We start from the raw sequence: 23,415 nt of genomic DNA on the forward strand, positions 1-23,415 counted from the left end.
GACAAAAAGTGAAATAAAGAAAGGGAGTGCAAATTGGGATTAAGAGAGGGACCGAGACAAAACAGATAGGCAAAATGGAAAAAAATCTCTGATACAAAGTAAATTCTGAAGGAACGAGACACCTGAATGCAACAACCTACTTTTTCTGCTATGTTTAGTGATTAACTAGTAGGCAACTCCGTGCCCTTGGAGTCAAGAACTATAAATGTGTTTGTGCATATTGGTATACATGCATGTCAGTAATTACAAGTGTGTTTGTATACCTGTTAGTGAATGAATGTCAGCAACTATGAATTGTCTTTATCTATCAGTGAATGCACATACATGTTACTAGCTATGAATGTATTTATGAGCAGGCATGTTCACCATTACCATGCATGTGTTTGTGTGTCTGTGGATGTGTTTAGTTGTGACTATGCTTGAGAAAGACAAAGAGTAAATCTGAAGAATAGAGAGAGTGAAAATGTCAACATTTTTCTGTTTCCACCTTTTTGTTTTAAGGTGAAGAATACAGTAAATATTTTATGACAAATCTAAAGGACACCGATTCATTACTTAAATATGAAAAATGTTCTGTTTCCCATATCGAAATGAGAATTTCCATTGTGTGACATAGAACCTGAGGCAATACTGCTGAGAGTAATGTAGTGTAAGGGTATACAGCCTCACACTACAGAATTGAAACTATTATGCTACAGCTTATATTTACTGTGCCTTTTATATAGAAGATTTCATGTTTTGTTATTTTTAGTTTTTAATGAAGCAGGAAATTTATAGCCAAGAAATAAACCTATAAATCAATATATGTTAAATTTGTACCATCTAATTTTAACACCTTATTGATTTGGGATTCTAATATTAATATTCTAATTGACTTTTAATGTTAGAAAAATTGCCTGAGCTTATTTTCACCAAGCATGCTTTTATTAAAAAATCTGTTAAAGAAATATGTGAATTTTAATAGTTACTTATGTACCGTTAGAGTTTTTTAATCTAAAATTGGATAAAGATCAACAGCCCAAGCAATACAAGACTGAAACTTTTTCTGAATTAAGAAAGTCTTCCCAGTTCTTTGTTGAGCCAATAAACACAATTTGCGGGAAAATAATCTGTGTCATCTTTGAATCAAAAATTGCAGTACATTTCTCTTTCCTTCCTCTAACTTCCACCCTACATGAAGCATGCCGCTCATTTGGTCTATTACAGAATTGCGATGAAGGTGGCCAACAGACAGTCCAATCCTGTTGCTCTAGTCAAAGAAATCAAATCAGCATTGGAAGCCATATTGGTTGATCTAACGTGAGGAAAAATCAATGATGGAATGTAACAAACTACAACTAGCATTCCTGCCCCACAGTATTATGACCCAAGCATGTCTTGAAGATTGCATAGCATCTTACAACACACAAGGAGGCCATTCAGCTCATTGTGCTAGTTCTGGCACTTTAATAGAGCTATCCAATTGTCGCACTCTCCTGCTACACACACATAGCCCTGAAAATGTTTCCTCTTTGCTTTTTGAAAATTTTGAAAGATTAATTATGTCAACGTGCCTTTCATTATGAGTATGAAATATCTCCTTATAACAACCTGTAGTCAGACTGTATCAGAAAATGTTCTAGTAAGGCTCTACCAATTCTAGAAACTGTCTCATACATTTCTTGCCATGTAATCCATAGACAGACAATCTGTAACATTACTTTTCAAGGGACTGCAGTTTTATTGGTCCCTAAGTAGCCATTCTGCTACCAAGCAAATGTATAGTTCAGTAATGGCTTCCAGGGGATAATAATGATCAGAGTGATGGTATGAAATAACATTATTAATGGGACCATTATCTATTTTGTCTCTTTAATTAACTTTGTAATAAATCTAGCCCTTGGAGTTATTAGTAAAGTTTTTATTTCATTGGTTTGCTCAATGACATATTGTTTCATTTAATTTTGCCTAAGAATCCACAAGGCCAAAATTAATCTAGTCTTTCTATCATGATGAAATGGTACTGCAATGCTGGGGAGCATTTTCAGCTATTGAAAAATAAATGACTGAATAGAGAAATATATAAGACCAGTGGAGAGGAAAAATATAAAAATGTACAGAAGAGACTAACAGTAAGCTATGACATAAAAAACCATAAATTATTTTACTACCAATATTTTCTTCATGTGTTACAATTTCAAGGTTATTTATCAATATAATTTGTTTTTGAAGTTGAGACATCATTACTGAAAAAAAATTTCACATGCAATATTGCACATAACTATCAGTTGCAGTTTGTGCTGTAATTATAATGTGGAGTGTCTTTGATTTACCAAAAATTCAATGTTACATCTTTCAGCAAAGACATTTGCAGTATCCAAGAAAGGGAAACTTTAGTATAGAAAGACAGCTGTTTATCCTAATTTAATTTACTAAGTGGTTAGTAACTTACATCCATCTCTGAGACTGACATTAAGTGGCTCAGGTCTCAACTAAGCTCTCATCAGATTTTTTGACCTATTGCCAGGAAGGAATTTGGTGCATGGTTTGGAATGTTGGTTTCACATTAATCCAGCTCACATTAATGGGCAATGTAGATCTAGCTGCCAACAGGGATTGCATGCAAATGGAAATGATGTGCTGAATGCCTTTTTTTAATAGTTCTGAATTTGCACTCTTTAGATTGGCCAAGTACTTGAGATAACAATTATTCAGTGCAATACTATGCTGAAGCTGTCCAGTATGATGAAGTAATATTTGTGAAGATTGAATGGTGTACAGCCCTTGGCATGTATGATCCTGAAAAGGATCTTTGCATTTTTCTGCATCTGAAGAAATTGAGGGTCTGTATCCAAAGTTCCATCCAATTCTTCTGTGTTAACCAAAGACTTTTGTTCCAAAGCATCTCTTCAAGTTTAGTCTGCTTTCTCAATCATGACAATGAACATAGAGCACAGGATACAGATGTGACCAGAGGTTGATGTTGCTGGGATTGGGAAAGGGTTCCAGGGGTGATCTCATGATAGAGCTCATGAAATAACACTGAACTTTGGAGAAGTATGAAATTGAAGGTAGCTTTTTAAGTTTTACTAGTCAAGGTAAAAGTAATTGGTATGAAAATATGATATAGCTCTTTTGAAAAAGTTGATGTTATTTGGTGAATTTCTTTTCCCCCCAGTATCTAAATCAGAGCTTGAAGGACTGTGCAGGTTAGCATTGTTTTCAGTAGTAAATGTTAAAATGGTGCAACTTCCCACTATGGTGAAATATATTCTCATTTCTAAAATTCTGCACTCAAACATAAAGCTGAGGCACTTTGCAACAATTACCAAACTAAGCAAGTGATTTTCACATCCATTCAGGACTGCAATAAGGGACCGTTTTAGATTTCTACCCCAATAGCCCACCTTCAAAATACTCAAACTACTTCACAGGAGAAGTATATAGAACAATACAAGGTATCAACCCTTGGGCAGGCAAGGACAATTACCCTAACTAATATTATTGCTTGCTTGCAATGGTAAGTTGGCTTAAATTGTGCAGCAATTTAGTGATTTCTGTTGCACATGATAGCTCTTCCTCACTATACGTTGTTGGCTAATTTGATTACCAATAACATGTGCATCATGCACATATTAATTTTTCAACAAATTCTGGGCCAGTATTTATACATTAGTTGAGGAAAACAGATGTACAATTCACATTAATCACACTAAAGCTGCATGGTGGCATAATGGTTAACACTGCTGCATCACAGTGCCAGGGTCCCAGGTTCAATTCTGGCCTTGGATCACTGTCTGGAGTTTGCACATTCTCCCCATTGTTTGTGTGGGTTTCCTCCAGGTCCTCCAGTTTCCTTCCACAATCCAAAGATGTGCAGGTTAGGTTGATTGGTCATGCTAAATTGGCCTTAGTGTCAGGGGGATTAGCAAGGTAAATGTGTGGGGTTCTATGAATAGGGCCTGGGTGAGATTGTGGTTGGTACAGACTCAATGGATGGATGGCCTCCTTCTGTAATGTAGGGAATCTATGGTTAATAGCCTCAGGTAATTCATCTAAAACAACAATAACAAATTATATTTACATAGCGCCTTTAATATCATGAATCATCCCAAGTTGCTTCCCAGCAGCATTATAAAGTAAAGAATGACACCTAGCCACATAAAGGAAATATTAGGTCAGATGACCAAAAACTTGATTATAGAGTAGGTTTTAAAGAGTTTCTTGAAAGTGGAAAGTGAGTTAGAGAGGCAAAGTGAATTGCAGAGCCCTTGGAGCTAGACAACTGAAGGCATTGTCACCAATGGCAAAGTGATTAAAAATTAGGAAGTACAGAATTAGAGGAACCCAATATCTTTGGAGGGCTGTGGGGTTGAATGAGATTACAGAGATAGGGAGGTGCAAGATATGGAAGAAATTGCAAAAAAGGATGAGAATTTTAAAATCAAGACCAGTTGTTTGACCAGGTGTGAATGTAGGTCAGCGAGCACAGGGGCGATAAGTGAACAGGACTTGTTTCAAGTTAACATACAGGCAACTGATTTTGGCCTCAAATTTACAGAGGATGGAATGTGAGAGACCAGCCAAGAGTGTGTGAGAATTATCTAGTCTTAAGCAAAGGCATGAATTAAGATTTCAAAAGCAGAGAAGCTGAGACAGGATTGGGCAAGATTATGCAAGCGGAAATAGGACATCTTAGTGATGGGGCAGACATGACTTTGGAAGTTCATCTTGGGATAAATATGACACCAAGGTTATGAACAGACTGGCTTAATCTCAGACTGTTACCAAGGAGAAGGATGAAGTCAATAGCTAGGGATAAGAGTTTAAAGTAGGAATTAAAAACAATGGCTTCAGTTTTCCCATTATTTGATTAAGGAAATTTCAAGTTATCCAGTACTGAATGTCAGGTAAGAAGCCAGATAATTTAGTAACAGTTGAGGAATCAAGAAAGATGGTGATTTGATTTAATCTGATTTGATTTATTATTGTCACATGTATTAGCGTACATTGAAAGGTATTGTTTCTTGCACACTGCGTACTGTTCATAGAGAAGGAAAGGAGTCAATGCAGAATGTAAGGTTATAGTCATAGCTAGGGTGTAGAGAAAGATCAACTTAGGGTGAGGTAGGTCCATTCAAAAGTTTGATGGCAGCAGGGATGAAGCTGTTCTTGAGTCGGTTGGTACGTGACTCAGATTTTAGTATCTTTTTCTGACTGAAGATGATGGAAGAAAGACTGTCCGGGGTGCGTGGAGTCCTTAATTATGCTGGCTGCTTTTCTGAGGCAGTGGGAAGTATAGACAGTGTCAATGGATGGGAGGCTGGGTGAAGAAATACAATTAGGTGTTGACAGCACAGATGTGAAAACTAATGCTGTGCTTTCAGGTGGTTTCACCAAGAGAGAGCATGTGGATGACAGGTAGTAGGAAACCAAGGCTAGATCCTTAAGGAACAGCAGAGGTACCGGTGCAGGATTAGGATAGAGATGTCCTTGCAGGTGCTTCTCTGGCTACAATCAGATAAATAAGAATGGAACCACACTAGAATGATTCTACCCAGTTAGACTATAGCTGAGAGTCATTGGAAATGGATGGTGTGGTCAACCCTGTCAAAGGTTGTAGACAGATCAATGGGACCAGATTTCAGAAGACATTGGCAGAAAATTAGGGAATTTTTAAAAAAAATACTTAGGCAACTGCACCGATGCATTGCATTTTGCTTTTTATGATGTCCCAACACAAAAACAATTCTTTTTTTGTGTATTTCACGATAGCGCTGCTTGTGAACCCTCCTCAAATGCAAACAGGATATACTGAAACGACAAAGATCTTTTGGATGTTTAGACACTCTTGTCTATTACTAACACTATTTATACATAAGCAAAACAGAATTTGCAGAAGAGTGGAAATTCAACATATCATAAAAGGATAATATATTTTTAATGGCATCATATTTTCATCAAGCACCTGGGAATATACTGACTATATTTGTGCAAATTAAATATGTGCATATCTATTATAAAAATAAATAAATGTTCTCATAATTTATACTTCAAATACGATAAAATGACGAAAGCAAAGAACTGTTCTGATTTCATTTAAATACAAGGCACAAGGCATTTGATAAAATGTTTTGAATTCTTATTAGCAAACTCAAATTCGATCATCAAGTCAATTATTCAGAAAAGGTATTTTTGTATGCTTAACTTTAAGGAGGATTTTTTTTAGTCCTAGTGGTTACTTATAATGGTGCGGGCTGACTAATGGAATGTTTTTTTTGCTCCCCCAGTGAAAGCAAAATTTGTGCTAAGCAGGTGCCTCGCATTATTGTTTTCTCCTCATATTGAGCTTCCTAAAATACTTCTGAAGTTTCAAAACAAAATCACACTTGCTACAACTTAATTAACTTAATTTAATATGTGTTATATTTTAATTTTGCAAATTTTAGTTTATTAACATTTGCTGAAGACTTTGCCTGTGGATGATAACCCACAATAATATGGGAGAACATTTGGCAGTGAGTATTTCTGCGACAGGTTCACTGCAATGCCAAGCAGCATTGCAGTTATCTTTTAAACAAAATGCACAACAACCAGCCTTAAACAGGAGTACAATCTTGCACCAACTCACCATATCATTATTTATTGAATTGAATTTTACCAGCCTGATGGGAGACCACATAAAATGCTGGAGGGAGGCATTGCAAGAGAAGCCTGACATCTTCCCATTCCATTACCATTTACAAAGGTAGGAAAATCAGCTGCATGGCCTCCCACAAACTGGAACCATGCAACCAATTTAACCAATTAATTGACCAATTAACAACCTCTTCATGCACCTGCTGTCAGGACGAGTGGTCACTGTGGAAACCATCAGGCAAACCATGGTGGTCTCCCAGAAGATTATCCAAGGGACCATCCTTAATGGCCAATCCATGTTCCACAGAGGGGCCCCCACTGGCATGGCCACCACCACAGCTCCAACTCCAACTCTTAGCATCACCCCTCCTATCACACAGGCCTGCCCTTCTGGCACCTGTACAGCAAAACAAATCTTACCTGACCTTTGAGGATACGTCAACGTGAAGACACTTTCTATCTCCCTTGCATTCAGTTTATTGGTGGCACTGCTGAGCTGCTGCACTACGGGATCTCTGCTTGTCCTAGATGTGGGCCACCATCCTCAATTAGATGGCAATCCTGGAAGCAGCACTTAATTGGCGACCATCAGTAAAATCCCTCCCCAGTTCCCGGCAGTGGGGCAACCAACGATTTGGTAAGATCATTTAGAGTTTTACCAAAGACAAGGGTATTTGGTGACTGACAATGTACAAGATTCTGGGGTGATTCATCCATAGATTGCTATACAGGTGGCATAGTGGCACAGTGGTTAGCACTGCTGCCTCACAGTGCCAGGGTCTTAAGTTCGATTCCAGGCTTGGGTCACTGTTTGAGTGGAATCTGCATGTTCTCCCCATGTCTGCATGGGTTTGCTCCAGTTTCCTCTCCAAGTCCGAAAGATGTGCTGGCTAGGTGCATAGGCCATGATAAATTCTCCCTTGGTGTATCTGAACAGGTGTCGGAGTGTCACAACTAGGAGATTTTCACAGTAACTTCATTGCAGTGTTAATGTAAGCCTCCTTGTGGGACTAATAAATAAACTTCAACTCAAAAAACTTATATATTTATCTTAAATCACACTAAATAATAATGATATATAATGTGACATTCGTAGAAAATATCCAAGGGGTTATAACCAACTTCTAAATAAAAGCTTGTTTCCAAGCATTATCTTGATTAGAAAGTACAAGAATTATGCACCATTAAACTGCTGTTGTTTTTGCAAAATTATGATAAACTTTGATTTTCTGAGCAAGCCTCTTAACTGTTCTTTACACACACAGATCTTCCATGTTCTTATTTTGCGTGAGCAAAGGAACAATTAATATCTGCACACTACATTCTTACACCTACCTTTTGTTTTCATAAAGACAAATGCTTCACAAATGATTGCTATTTTACATTAATATAACTTGGAAATGAAAAGTCATTCATTCATCCCATGTATTAAACACAAGCAATAAATTGAATGTCTTTAAACTAACACTGAGACTTAATAACCACAGAATCCATCACTGCAACGCATATGTCAAAGCCTGACACTTGAAAGATTTTATGACATATAATAATGTTGCATGCAGAGAGATCATTTATTTTTTTAAAATAAATTTGCATGGCCCACTGATGTTGCAGTTTAGGTTTACTAGTGCATGGTGACATACATCTTACATCATGGGTGAGATTCACAAAGACTAGTGAGTTTCTGATCTTGCCTCACTACAGTCAGAAAGATCATGCACTATTGTGCACTGTTCATGACATCATAGCCTTCTAAACATCCTCCTATGTTGCTGTGAACATAAATTAGAGGGTAGTAGTACAGCTGAGATCAGGTCATGATGAATTATGCACATACATCAACATGTAACGACTTTGAGGCACTACGTATTACCATTTACAGACTCGATATTAGGGAACCACCCTCTTTTCATAACTACTGCATGTTTTGGAGATATCAGACAACTGAAACAGATCAAGGCGTTGAATTTCTACTGCCCCATCAGTAGGTATAAAGGTAGGAGTGGGCACATTCAATCCAGCGGGTGACCTTCTTGTCATTTCCCTGCTGGCCCCCCCACTGGTCTGAAACTTTAAGAGGAGGTCGAAGAGGCCCAGGTAGTTTAATGACCTTGGCCCTATTGAGGCTCTTAAGTAGCCAGTTAATGGATATCATCCCACCACCTCTAGAATTTACCCACTGCAGGCCATGCCACACGGGAAGCCCAGCAGCTTTGGCTTCACTGGCTGATGATCGGAAAGTGTGGAGGAAACCTGCTTTGCAAACCCTTTGTGCCTATCAGAGGCACTCCCAAAGCTCATGGTCCCCTTTAACCCTGCCTCCTGGAGTCTTGAAACAGACCCCTCACCCAACACACTGAGACCCTCATCCTGGGCTCACCTGGGCTCCTTCGTGTAGTGGGACTGCCTGTGGTCCCAGCAATAGGCTATCATTCCTGGCTGGTGCTGCTGGAACTGCAGAGATGTCTCTAAAGAGGATTTACTACTGAAAAAGGGGAAGAATTCTGTCTTGAAGGAATTAACATTGCTCCCAGTGTTCAATTGATGTGGGGCAGTTGTTCAGATCTTGGGTGGGCTCCCATCATTGATGGGGGCAGGGGCTGGAGTGCATGGGGGTAGGGACCTGTATTAATGCCTGCAAAATCCAGCTCAAAGACACAATAATTTTAAAAAGTAGAGCATACAGGATCATTAAATTAAGTATGTTTTCTCTTTACTGTTGACAAAATTAAGATTCATTTTGATATTTTTAAAGCTAATAAGTTCAAATGTTTAATATATAAAATGATTCATTTAGCTGTATATTAATTTTATGATTTTTTTCATCAGGACTTTACCTAATGATGAGGTTTTTTTATACAATGTGGAAGTACACCTTAGAGAAAGTATCAAACAGAATCTTATTCCTCTCCCAGAAAGCAGGCTGGCAGGAAAGGGAAGTGTAAAATCAGGCCTTGTCAGGGAACACTGTACCCATCACCTACCTGCCTCCATTGCTATTTTACCAGTGGTAGTGAGGAATCAGGTAGCCCACATCCTGAGGCAAAGTGAGGCCCTCAGGTGGACAATTAATCACTACTTAAGGTCTCTGCCTGCCACCACTGGTAGTTTACTAGCAGCAAGGCAAGCCCACTCCTTGTTGCAGTCTGGAGATGGGGTCGTTCCTGTGTGAGCATCTTGTGCCCAAAATATGCCCACAAACACAGTGCTTTCCACCTTTGCTTATTCACCACTTGAGGTTTCTGCCTACCGCCACTGATAGTTTACTAGCAGCGAAGTAAGCCCACACCTTGTTGCAATCTGGAGATGGGGTTGTTCCTGTTTGAGCGTCTTGTGCCCAAAATATGCCCCACAAACACAATGCTTTCCACCTTCACTTATTCCTCGTCATGGCAGCCCTCTCATCTGCCCCTACCTGATTTGTCCTGACAAAACCACCCAAGTTACTTCAGTGTCTAGCCCCCAGTAATGGTTTTCCTTGATGACTAGCTGCAGTATCAGCAGCGACCATCACACCTGGCCATTTTATTGAAGTGGAAGTCTCACTTTGAGCCAGAATATCAACTCAAGGTTGGCTTGCTCCTAATTTTGTAGCTGGAATGCAGGGCCAGCACCTCGATGTGAAATTATGGCTGGGATTTCTCTCAGATGACACAGGAGCAGAAATAACCTATTTGGCCCATTGAGTCTGTTCAGCCATTCAATTCCACAGGCTCATTACCCCTGAGAAATCTTAACTGAATGACCCTTTACTCTGAGATTATGCCCTCTGGTCTTAGACTTTCCCGTAAGGGGAAACAGCCTTTCAGCATCAACCTATCAAGTGCCCTATGAATTGTATATGTCTAAATATAGTTGGCTCTCATTCTTCTAAACTTAACCTCTCCTCATAAGAAAATGTCTCTATCTCCTGAATCAACCTAATTAACCCTCTCCGGACTACCTCCAATGCCAGTTTATCTTTCCTTAGATAAAGGGACCAAAACGGTTCACAATATTCCAGATAGGGAGGAAATCAAACAGTGTCAGTCCACCAGTTACTCTCCTATACTAATGACTGGTTACATTGCTAAATTTACCATAGCGAAGTCACGGTAAGAATGGTAGAAAATGTTCCTCGAAGAACTTCAAATGTATCAACCATAACCAAAATTGTAGCACCAAAATTATCATTTTTGGAACAGAAATTGAAATAGGTGAGTCCAGTTCTCATTGAAATAAGATCATTTATGGGATATGCCAGTGAAGAATTAGTAGTACCATCCCTGAGTGCAATTGGTATAGTCCAGCAATTACATATCATCATTGTAAGCAATGGAACAGCAGGTTCAATAATAGGAATTCATTTCTCAACCCCTAATCTTTGATTAATTGGTCTATCATTATCTTTCTCAAAGGTACTTGATTGGAGGACATTTCATGTGGATTACATATATAATCAGCTACCTACCTAGACTTGCTGATCCAATATAAAACAAATAAGTGCTACTATTGAGAAATCAGCAGCCAGGATTTCACAATTAATGGTGAAATGACAGTGCTCATATAGAGCTTGAGGAAGACTGCCTACAAAGATTCAGTCACCTTTGTGGAATTTATTTCCTCTTTTTCAACATCAGTTTGAATCTAGCACCAGGCACACAGCAACACAGATATGATCAAGCAGGTTAAGCAACCTGCCACAAAGTATTCTCACAGACAGTGGGCTGAATGATATGGCGGGAGGAAGAGGTGGTGGGGGAGTGGTGGGAGAGATAGTTGAGGAGGGGGAGGGGGCAGGTGGTGGCATGCCCATCCCTGAAGATACATCAGCATGAAGCCAAAATACACTTCACACAGCAGCGCCGTAGTGATAAAGCATTAATTTGGGCCAAGGGGGCCTACTGCTTCTCATTGGAATTGACTGGCAGCTCCATGAGTCCTGGCACTATAGGAGAGTGTGAGTGGTAGCTTTTAGGATTGCAGTTGAAGAGAGGAGCAGTTGAAGAGAGAAGATAGTGCTTCAAATTTTTGGAATAAGTCTAGGATCTAAGTCTAGGGAAGGTTTGCAAACAGGGAAGGTTTACAGACAGCGGCAGTCAAGGGTGGCGGGGTGAGTGGGGTGGTGGTGGGGGGGGCGGTTTTGGTCAGAGGGTGAGTTCAAAAGAAGAAGTGAGTTGAAAGGAAAGGAGGGATCAAACCAAGGGGCGCCACTATCTGCCCTTCCCCCCAAAGGACAGGCCTTGAAGAACCTTGCCCTTTTTTTCCATTGTTTAATCATTTGAGGTTAAACTTTGGGCTTCCTGCTCCCACACTGCTGCTCATGCCAAAAGTATTATTGTGTGGATAGCATATCATTTAGGTTAATAGGCTTAATAGCAAGCCCAATTGACTCAGAAATGATAATTTTAACATGGCAGTTGGGCTGCCAATTTCAGTGCCCGCCCACCTTACGTGGGTGAGCTCGGAAGTGAAAAAGAAGATAGTGGGATACGCGCACAACATTGTGCATTTCCCCTCCCCCTTCCAGGGAAACATACACATTGGGGCATGCAAAATTCAGTTCAGCAAATCTGTTCAAACTTTTTAAAGTTTATTTATTAGTGTCATAAGTAAGCCTTTATTAACACTTCAATAAAGTTACTGTGAAAATCCCTAGTTGCCACACTTAGTGCCTGTTTGGTTACATTGAGGGAGAATTTAGCATGGGCAATGCATCTAACCAGCACGTCTTTTGGACCATAGGAGGAAACCAGGGACCTGGAGGAAACCCACACAGACACAGGGTGAACATGCAAATTCCGCACAAACAATGACACAAGCTGGGAATCAAACCTAGGTCGCTGGTGCTGTGAGGCAGCAGTGCTAACCACTGGGCCACTGTGCCGCTTAGAGGGTTTTATTATTAATAAATTGGTTTAATTTGGAAATTTTGCAAAAAGTGAAATGAGGCAATAGATAGGAGCTGAAATATCTTCATATTATCAATCTTAAAATATTATTTTAGAATGAGACTTTTTTCATCATAATAGAAAAAGTGGACCTTACATAAATATATAAATTGATTATTTGGGCCATTGGGGTTGTTCTGAAATGATTATAAATGCCCCCAAAAACCCAATTACAACTCATTCAATATGATGTAACATTTTCAATGGTTTTTAGAATTATAGAATCCCTGCAGTGCAGGAAGCCATTTGGCCCATGAGCCTGCACCTAAACAATCCCATCTAGGCCATATACCCATAACTGCATGTATTTATCCTGCTAATCCCCTTGACACTAAGGAGCAATTTAGCATGGCCAATCAACCTAACCCACACATCTTTGGACAGTGGGAGGAAACCTGAGCACCTGGAGGAAACCCACACAGACATGGGGAGAACGTGCAAACTCCACACAGACAGTGACCCAAGGCCAGAATTGAATCCAGGTCCTTGGTGTTGTGAGACTCTAGTGCCAACCATTATGCCACTGTGCCACCCACAAAGGTCAATTGTGACGGGCAAATTTTCTTTGGTTCATTAAATTATTTTTTGCAATCTGGGGTGACTTCAACAGTACACCCTGGAATCGGTAACAACAGCTTCCGGATTCACGTGTTTCATTATTCGTGTGCAGGCTCCAGAAGCTGTTTTCAGTTGTTAAGGAATAATTACCATAAGCATCGAGTTTCACCAACATTACTGCGAGCAAGTGAAGAATGTGTCTACTGAGAGCGCCTATAATATGGCAGAGATGAATGTGTGCATGTGTGAAATGTGGCACAATCTGCGTGTAATGTTGAAACGTGTTAGTGTGTATGGGGGTGAGAGAGAGATGAAACAATCGTATGCATGCGTGTGAGATGGAAGTGTGTGTGTGTGTGGCCTGCGAAATGGCTGTGTACAAGTGTGTGAAATGTGATACAGCTGTGTGCGTCTGTGTATGTTTTTACAGCTTCCACACGAATAGGTGGCCATGTCCTTGCATGAACTGTGCGGTGCGCTCGTTAAACCTACGGTGCAAAAATGCTTCCCTTTTCTAACGTTTAAACTGTGAACAGCAGGGGGACTCCCGGGAGGATACCAGACCACACAGCAATAAGTTTCGAGCTCCAAGAGAAACCGCTGAGATTCGACGCTTGGAGGAGGCGTCCAAAAGTTAACCTCGCGACTGAAGCAATTGTGCATCTATAGCATTATCCCATGAGGGTATGAAATGGATTTACAGACAGTCTATAACCTGGGCAGCCTGAGGAAGGTTCAAAGGAACCAAGTAGAACATCGGACCAGGCGAGGAATGGGCTTTTCATTCGAATTTGCAGAAGGACCCGCAGCTTGCTCAGTGTTAAAACTCTTCAGCGGTGCGTCGATCATTTAATTCAGCGTTCCTCTCATTCTCCGTAATTTTGTTCGGAGAATAGCGATTATAAGTTTTGATACATTTTCAAACACTTTGGATTTTTATTTCTGCGAGAAATGAAAACGAGCAAATTTGTGACAACACTAAACAATCGACGGGTGGGGTAAATCAGACTGTAAAACAGAATGACGATAAACTTTAGGAGGAGCGCAAGACCCAATAGGAAAGGGCGGGAGAGAGTGGATAGGGAGCAGGTGAGATGTATAAGATTACAAAGATAGAACAACATGACCGAAAATAAAGACTGGAACAGAACTGGGAAGATATGTGAAGGACAGTAAGGAAAGGCAGATAGTGAAAGTGCAAAGTTCTGGCTGTTAGCCCATGTTCTGGAGCCGAATCCGCAGGGAAACAGCAACCGAGCAAAAGCAATACAGCCAAAACTCCAGGAAAGCATGATGCAAAAAAGAGTCGTGGCGCGCGACATTGTTTAACCCCATCCTGACCAAGTTTATGGAAAAAACCCACAGAACACTAAGTCGTAATTTACCCCGCTACTCATCATCACTCCCAAGTAATAAACAGCAAGCTCAGAACCCAGGTGAGGGTGACTGGGGACAGTCGCTCCACCAGTTTACAGTACCCAAACTAACTCCAGTACATCCGTGACTGTCATCCTAAAACCAGTGGGAATTCAAAATCATATCCGGGTAGCCAGATCATTTGAGCACATCACGCTGTATCTTCAATTTATCTTCAAATAAGTAACTTTCTTTGCTATCCGAGTTGATTGGGGTATGTCTATAAGCTAATGGAGGCAATGGATTTGAACGATTTTGATCTAGTTCAATTTAACGATGAGAATCGACCTGTCGGGCCACAGAATTTTTTCCAAAGTCAGTTAGTAGTAAAGTACAGAGAGATAAGACAAAATGCAAAGCACTACCTGTGACTGCAGTCTGTTCTTGGATTTTCAACATCTGGAGAAGCGATTTTGTGAAGTTGAAATTGAAAAGGGACTTGAATTGGATAAGCACCCGAAGATTAAAAACTAATGCAGGGCTTCAGGGAGAGGGCGGGGGAGTGGACGACCAAAGAGCTGGCAGGGACTCGACAGGCCGAAGGGTCACCTCGTGCTACTATCAGTCCATGATTCTGTTGCAAATTCTGAATTGCGTTGTTTAAAAAAAAACTGAGAGATGCAAGAATCTACTCTGCCCCTCTCTCCAATCCCTGGATGAAGCAGGAGCTAGTTTCGGTACTAAAATGACCATAATCCTCGAAAGGGATTAAAAGACCTAAAGGGATAAAACTATAAGGGGTGCATCCCTCCCCTTTGTACTCAGTGGTGGCTCTAAGTGGAAGTGCGCGTCTCATTTCAATGGCATTATCTCTAAATTCCAACCTTTTGTTCTCTTCTGTTCCTCAGTTTGTTTAATCAAATCAAATTGTTCATTGCTGCCCACTGACGATGTGAATTCAGAGATTTGTGAAATGCTGCTGTAACCTCCAGAATAATCACTCTGAGCTCCAGTAATCTAACATTGCAGACAACATTATTCAAGGCTGGCCATAGGCGGAATTTCCACGTTAAGCAAGGGAATCATCCTATTCCCCACTGTCTTTAATCATCTGTCTACCCTTATAACCTCATGTTCCCTTCTTGAAGAGATATTTATCTATCTCTTTAAGAAAACTGTCAACAGCTAAAGCATCAAAAGCGTATACTAGGAGGCGACTCCGTATAATTGTTAACTTCTTCTATTTCCTCCGATTTTACCTCCTGAAAATAATGTAGAAGGTGGTGTTAAATGGGAAACAACTGATTGTTAGAACATCGAAAAGATTGGGCCTTTTCAAAATCTGCAGTGGTCATTCCCACCGTCTCTCCTTTCAAAGTTACCCCTCTCTTCAAAGTAGGGCATTTACCCCTGCGCCTTGCCCCTTTTCTTGACTTAATTAGATCAATATCACACATTGCTGAACAAAATAATGTAATACATCATTTCACAGATCTATCATCATCATCTATTTATCTGTTACCTGTTTTGTGTATTTCTTGCCCCGACAATCTTAATTTTCAACAATTGTTATGGAGAATGCAAAGTATGTTGAACCAGCTTTGGATTGGAGAACAAAGTTGACTTAACAATGCCCCAAATAATTACCAACACTCAAGAAGCTCAACACCATCCAGGAAAAAGCAGCTGCTTGATTGGCACCCTATTTGCCGCCTTAAAATTGACTCTCCCCACCAAGGATGAGCAGTGGCAGCAGTGTGCACCATCTACGAGATGCACTGCAGCAATGCACCGAGTTTCCTTCATCAGCATCTTCCAAAGCCATGGCCTTTATGACCTGGAAGGATAAAGGCATCAGTTGCACGGGAACACCACTGCCTGAAAGTTCCTCCAAGCCACACACCATCTTGATGTGGGACGTGGAGGCCTATAGTGTGTTAGTGTTTATTAACACAGGGTTTGAGTTTAAGAGTCATGGGGTTATGCTGCAACTGTACAGGACCTTGATGAGACCACATTTGGAATATTGTGTGCAGTTCTGATAACCTCACTATAAAAAGGATGTGGAAGCATTAGAGAGAGTGCAGAGGAGATTTACCAGGATGCTGTCTGGTTTGGGGGATAACTATTATAAGGAAAGGTTGAGGGAGCTGATGCTTTTCTCTTTAGAGTAGAGGAGGATGAGAGGCGACTTAATAGAGGTTTATAAGATGATGAGGGGGTTGGGTAGAATGGACATTCAGAGATTATTTCCCTGGGTGGATGTAGTTAATGCTAGGGGGCATAGCTATAAGGTTCATGATGGGAGCTATAGGGGGGATGTCCGACGTAGATTCTTTACTCAGAAAGTGGTTAGGGTGTAGAACGCACTGCATGCTGCGATTGTGGAGTGAGATATTTTAGGAACTTTCAAGCGGTTATTGGATAGGCACATGGAACACCAGAATGATAGGGAGTGGGAAAGCTTGATCTTGGGTTCGAACATAGTTCAGCACAACATCTCGGGCTGAAGAGCCTGTACTGTGCTGTGCTGTTCTATGTTCTATGTTCTATGTTCTATACCACACTTCCTTCACTGTCTCTGGGTCAAAATCCAGGAGCTTCCTTACCGACAGCACTGTGGGCGTACCTGCACCAATGGACTGCACCATTTCGTGAAGGCGGCTCACCACCGCCTTCTCAAGGGCAATTAAGGATGGGCAGTGAACACTGGTCAGGGGCGGCCACGTCCTGTGAAACAATTTTAAAAATTGCTTGTCAGTTGTGAGATTAATGAGGAGCAAATTTTTGTCAACATCGAAATGAAACAAAGTTTCCTGAAGTTTAGTCAAGTTTCAATTGATACCATTTTTCAAGGAGCAGACTCACTATAGGGCTGGGGTGAGGGTTGGTGGTCGGTGGTCATGGGGGCAGGGAGATTGTAGGGGTTGGATGTGATATTCCACATGCGACATGTTCTCCTTTGGGCGCGTAACAATCCCTGTATCATTAACCTTGACACTAAAAGACTGTCTTGTAATCCACTACTGGACCGCTTGCGTTCGCAAACACATAAGAGCATGCACCAGAATACAATCTAGGTGATGGCAGTTTATTTATATCCTAACCTAATTCGAATAGCTAAATATGTTTGTTGAAAACTGTGAGTTTTAAAGCACAAGATAATTTCTAACCTCAACAACTGAATCATTCCCATATGTTGAACTATGATGTATTACAGAATCACTGAAACACTCATCTTCTCGCAATCTATTTATATGTACAGAATAGGTTCAATTTATATGCATCTTCTTCCTGACACAAAAAGGCGGAAATAATGTATACATTATAAGTGCATCGCTTTGGCATGGCGGATGTACTCCTCAGGCCCAATGATCTTACACCTGGATCCACAAGGTATTCAAGGTAACAGGAGCCAAACGATCTGCACCTGAATGTGCGTGGGTACCCCCGCCGAGATCTGACACTATGTTGTGATTCGAACTTAAATGCATCTCCAAGCCAGCGCTTGTTGTCGGTAATTAAATAAGCAGCGTTGGTGGAAACATTTAAAGCAATTAATCAGGAAAAGTGCGCTGGATGAAGTGACTAGAAGGCGGTGGAAATGTCAATTCTTAACTTAGGGATGAGCAAAGAGGAGTGGCTGTCAGAGCCGAAGGCGGTACATAAGACTTAAGCGTGAATTACAAGAAGACTTTTCATTCCACTGGCAGCTGGGTTTCCACCGTTTGACTCTGCCCAAGAAAACTAAATGTGTAAAACAACAACTTGCATTTAAAAAGTTCCTTCAATTGAGCAAGGCGCTTATAATGTAATGGTTTGAAAGTTAGAGATATGGCAATATGCCTGGGGTGGGCTGTATTCAGATCCTATAGTGGTGTTGTCAGGTTAAATCCATGCAACACGAGGAAACCATGATGTGGGAGGCACATCTTTTTATTGCAATCCCGTGACGACTCCACAGAAGTGACGTTCCCCTTCATGCTTAGTGTGGGAGTATGGATGATATGGTAATGATTCACCTCCCCACATCGTCATTCACGGCCACGACCCACCCACCCAACTCCCAACTCCTCTTCCCAAACACCACCCCCCACCCGCCCCTACATCCAGTCTTGCGCATTTCAGCTAAGTGGCATTATTATTGGTTATTAATGCAATTTCAGAAGGGGGAGGGGATAGCTGGTGTATCCCAGGTGCTGGGTATCACTTACTGCAGTGCTTTGTTTCAAACACTCATCTGTCTTTGGTGCAGTGGGAGGTTGGTTTCCCACCTTGTAGCGCCTGTTATTAAAAAACGCCTTCCATAATGACTATACCCTTTTAATATCTGAAAGCGTCTCTGTCTAATAAAAAACCTTTAAATATTTAATATCTTTATTATCTTACAGTCCTGTCAACGACGAATAGAGATTAAATCTTCAGCTCCGACCTCCAAACTGCCACATGCATCTTCAGTGAAAACTATGTTACGCACCTCATTGAATCCCATATCTTTATATCTCCCTGCTCTTACACAGCACGTCATATTTCGCGCTTGCTGCACTGCACATACACATGGGAAGCAGTTTTATTGTAATTTGTCCACATTGCGGCTTTCTTGAAAGCGTTTCAAATTCACTTCTGGTTATTTCGGACTTTACGAAGCAACACATCCCACCCTGAGTGGAACAAGCTTTAGAAAAGCTGCCCACTTTCTCCGTAAGTCTCCCATATCCGCAGCCAACCCCCCCCCCCCCACCCCCACCGCCCCCAACCTCCACACCGCTCACTGCCATCGCCTCCCCTTTCCACTTTCCACATACTCTTGTAAATCCTATTCGGTAGGCAGCATGACCGCTGTGGCTTTACGTTCTGCCAGGTGTTTAAGTACTTCGCATGCAACAGGACATAAGTTCAGTGAAAAGACTGAAACAGACGCGAGTTCAGTTGCGATGTGGTCAGGATTTCCTGGACATTACAAGGAAACCATCCCTGTTCATTTTCTTTCAAAACCACGACGGTGCCCGTGTTCCCAATAGGTTTAAACATTACAATGATAAAACAAATCGACTTGATCCTATTTCAAACAGACCACGTACAGTAGCCGAGAAGTTGCAAGTCATGATGAGAGCCAGGGTGTCTGGCTATACAACTGAAGTAGTGAGTCTGTCCAGCAGTTTCAGCCCGTGGAACTGTACTCACGGGCAGCAATCTATCTACACAAAACGCACAATGAGTTCCCTTTGTAACCGTATTTGGTGCACTGTTGCCCAGAGAAAGGGTTTAAACTAGACTTGGAGTTCAGACTTAGAAGAATGATCGCGTTTATAAATCGGTTCCATTGCCAGATTTGTGTATCTGCCAAACATGAAGTAAACAAAAGCCTCATTTCCCGCTTTCAGACTTATCTCGCTAATGTGAAAAGTGTCTAGCCCAGCAAACGTTTCTGGCTTCGTCGCTGTTCTTTCAGCACTAAGGTCAGCACCGAAACAGCTGTGTGTGTGTGTGTGTGTGTGTGTGTGCTCAAAGTGGAATCACAAAGCAGAACCTTACCTATAGTTGTGATCACTGTAATAGCAAAATAAAAAGAGCCGGCGAATTTCCACTGAACTCCAGCTCTATGGGGCTCCGCTTGCATGATGATCACCTCCAGTTGCTTGTAGTCTTCATCGCTGATGTTATACTTGCCCTTGAGCCCGATCTGCTGCTCCTTGAGCTTTCCACCCTGTTCCATTTCAAACTCGGACTCGAGGGCATCGAAAACAGCAGCTCCCACCAGCAGGTACGTGAACGTGCAGATGATCAAGGATAGAGTTCGCACGTTCTGCCGCTTCATGGCCTCCAAAAAGCGGCTTGTGAGCGGCTCATGTCCGCTCTCCCTCCTATTCTCCAAACGGCCGAGGTCCACAGAGAAAGCCCGGGTGCAGCAGCCAGGATCCCGGCAGCGGCTGCTCAAGTTATCCGAGACGTACTGGTCCTCGTCGATGGCTTTGTCGGAGGCGGACAGGCAAAGCAAGCTGCTGGATCGCCGGGACCAGGATCCCTGCAACCTAACTCTGCGCAAGACCTGACCAAACCAAGTGGTCCCAGTGCGCAGGGCCATGAAAACAGCACGCTCTGGGTGGGGGGAATAATGCTTTTCGCTGAGCGATCCGTTCACAGAGGGTGCGATCGGGTGCCCAAAATCTGTGTAATCTGCGTCAAAGCCCGCTGCTGACAGCGGAGAGATGCTGACGGGGTTGGACTGAGTAGGTTTGGCGGATTCCGGAGAGATCTGGGTGGGATAGCCACCAAGTTGGGTTGAGTGTGATTGCTGGTGAGCTTTGCCTCCCCCGGGTCCTCTCTGCCCTTTCTAACTGCACCCAGTGGGATCCCAGCCATCTCATATCTGGGTGTTTCTGTTTATTTATTAATTTACGGGGCAGGTATCTCCAGATGGTTTTTATAAGAAAGAGGCGCACCCAGCCAGCAAGCTGATGTCATCTCCATATTTGTACTATGAAAGGCGGGAATGAAACAACCTGTTAAAGGGAGGGGGGGGCAGAATTATGTCGGGTGAGTCTGAAGGAGAGAGGGCGGGGACAAACCAAGGGGAAGGTCATCAGCGGGAACTTTCTTTCAAAGATATCAAATTGTTCTGTGCATAAACTTCTATAATCTTCCCTTCTCCCACCACCCATTCCTGATTTCACATAGATTCCCGCAGGGGCTACCTAGATTAGGTACCTAGGGTAGCTTGACATTTATGACGATAATAATAGATGTTTGTTTGTTTTGCATTTTATGTTGTGTGTGTTTTGATCTATGCTCTGTGTTGTATCACTTCTACTTTGATTGTTTGGGGCTATACTTGTCCTAAAATATATTTTTCTTTATTAATGTGTGGCCAACCAGAACAGATAGTTTGTGACAATGACCACTGGTCCTGATTACCAGGTACAAACGGACATCCTTATCCCTGCGTTATTAAAGCGCTTTGAATGCAAGTACATGGTAATTCTCCGTAGCTGCACAAATCTACCGCATAATTTTTCCAACTATGTGCTTTTTATTCCCTGACATGTCATTTCGACTGAAAGAAAGGCAAACACGGATGGGTACAGCAGTGAAACGGAGCCCCAGAGCGGCGCTATACAAATGTTTACCTCATTAAATGGAGTATAACTACAGGGAATTGCTGCAACCCAGATTTGGCTCACATGCCCGAATAACCTGGTGAAGTTAGCGCTGTGAAAGTATAGAAAAGAATCCAGCAAGTAACACGTCCTGGAGTAGTTGAAAAATTCTAGGGAATGATCCCGAAGATATCCCACATCGAGTCATAGAATCCCTACAGTGTAGTGGAAGGTCATTCGGCCCATCGAGTCTGCACCGACCACAATCCCACCCAGGCCCCTATCGATCCCCCTGACACTAAGGTTACCCGCACACCGCTGGATCGTGGGAGGAAACCCGCACAGAAACGGGGACAATGTGCAAACTCTCTACAGATAGTGACCCCAGCCGAATTGAACCTGGGCTCATGGTGCTGTGAGTCAGCAGTGCTGACCACTGTGCCGTACTCACAATCTAGCTTCAGTGTACTACCAGCCCAAACCCATTGCTACATTCAATTCCTTGTCCAAAGTCTCTTGTTCCATCCGCACCGGAAAGGGATTGTGTAGTCAACTTAATCTAAAACTACAAAATATTTTAAAAGTTTGATATTTTCCTTTGTGGTTAGTAAATCCCCTCAAGATCCTGTTACATAATGGATGTTAAATGCATGTTATCTCGATTCAAGCGTGACATTATTTGGCCAAGTAATCTCACCTGTTAGGATTAGACAATGGGAACTTGGAGAAAAGCATCTGTTGTAAATAGGGATTTTTTGTGTGTTTGATGGTGCATTAAACGAGTTATGATTCATGCAAAATGAAATTGTTGTCCCAAAATGGCGTTGGTTATCTGGAGTCATAGTTGTGATAAAGCAACTTATTCTAATAATAAACAACAGCCTCATGGCGAAGAAGCCACGTTGTGTCTTTGTTGTTCCTGCACTGTCCGTGGTCCTGAAATGCAGCGTAAGGCACACTCCAGGGCGGGGTTTTCCTTCTGTGCGTCACCAGCAGCAGAAGAAATTGACATCATGGGTGAGTTACACGGAAAATCAAAAGATACAGGAAGAGGGACGTGAGATGGTGTGGCCGAGTCAGACTTCTCTCTGCTGAGTCGGCGGTTACACAAAATGCTGTTAGCCGCTGAAACTTCAGCCAGCCAGCCTTAAACAGCTTCTTCAGGCTAATTAGTTGAGGAGGCGCACTATAGGTTAACATATTACCTTCTCCACCGACCAGAATATGCATTTTTTTCCTTAAAAGTCATTACATGACCATCTATTCAAACCACAGGGCTACGTGCTGTTGTATTAGAAGTGCAACTTGTGTTGTAAGGAATCATCCAGTGTCAAATGCACCATTCTCCTGAGTTCGGCGCAACAGCCCATTCAAGCTGGAAAGTAAATTGCTCCGCATCTCACAGGACCCTACCGCGCATCAACAGGATCGTTACTGTTATTCCCATATCGCCCTGCACATCTTTTAAGCAGAGTTCTCAGAAAATAGATATGGAACGTTAACAAGTGTGACCAAGATTACTGTAAATATAACCATATTGCTTCAAGCTAAAATATTGTCCTTGGACTGTGTGCAGGAACAGTTGATGCCGGAGGATTAAATACATTTTCCTGCCGTTCTCACGGGTGAAGCTTTAAGCCCCCGCTTTGTATGTGTTCACTAAACAATGCTCGCTGACACTGTTTAATCTCTGACTTTTTAAGACTCGGCTGGCCAATACCCCAGAGAACGGTGAGGTTAAGCTGCTTTTATTTTGGCCAAGGCTGCAAAAATATTATACCTCGATGAGAAAAATCTCGTATTCCTCGGATAGTTTTGCAATCATTTGATCAATTTCATCAAAATCCTAATAACAG

The 23,415-nt window shown here is 41.8% G+C and overlaps 1 protein-coding gene across 1 annotated transcript in view; it reads right to left on the minus strand.

Annotated features, from left to right (window-relative positions):
* kcnk9 (potassium channel, subfamily K, member 9) overlaps positions 1–20,321 on the minus strand; it is a 45,032-nt gene extending 24,711 nt beyond the window's left edge. The window contains exon 1 of the mRNA XM_080194947.1: positions 19,998–20,321. Coding sequence (XP_080051073.1) covers positions 19,998–20,280 — 283 coding nt within the window. The 5' untranslated portion in view covers positions 20,281–20,321. The remainder of the gene's footprint in view (positions 1–19,997) is intronic.
* Positions 20,322–23,415: the final 3,094 nt, after the last annotated feature.

This window comes from Carcharhinus amblyrhynchos, chromosome 8 (genome assembly GCF_965287045.1).
Source record: "Carcharhinus amblyrhynchos chromosome 8, sCarAmb.v2.hapA, whole genome shotgun sequence".
NCBI lineage: Eukaryota > Metazoa > Chordata > Chondrichthyes > Carcharhiniformes > Carcharhinidae > Carcharhinus > Carcharhinus amblyrhynchos.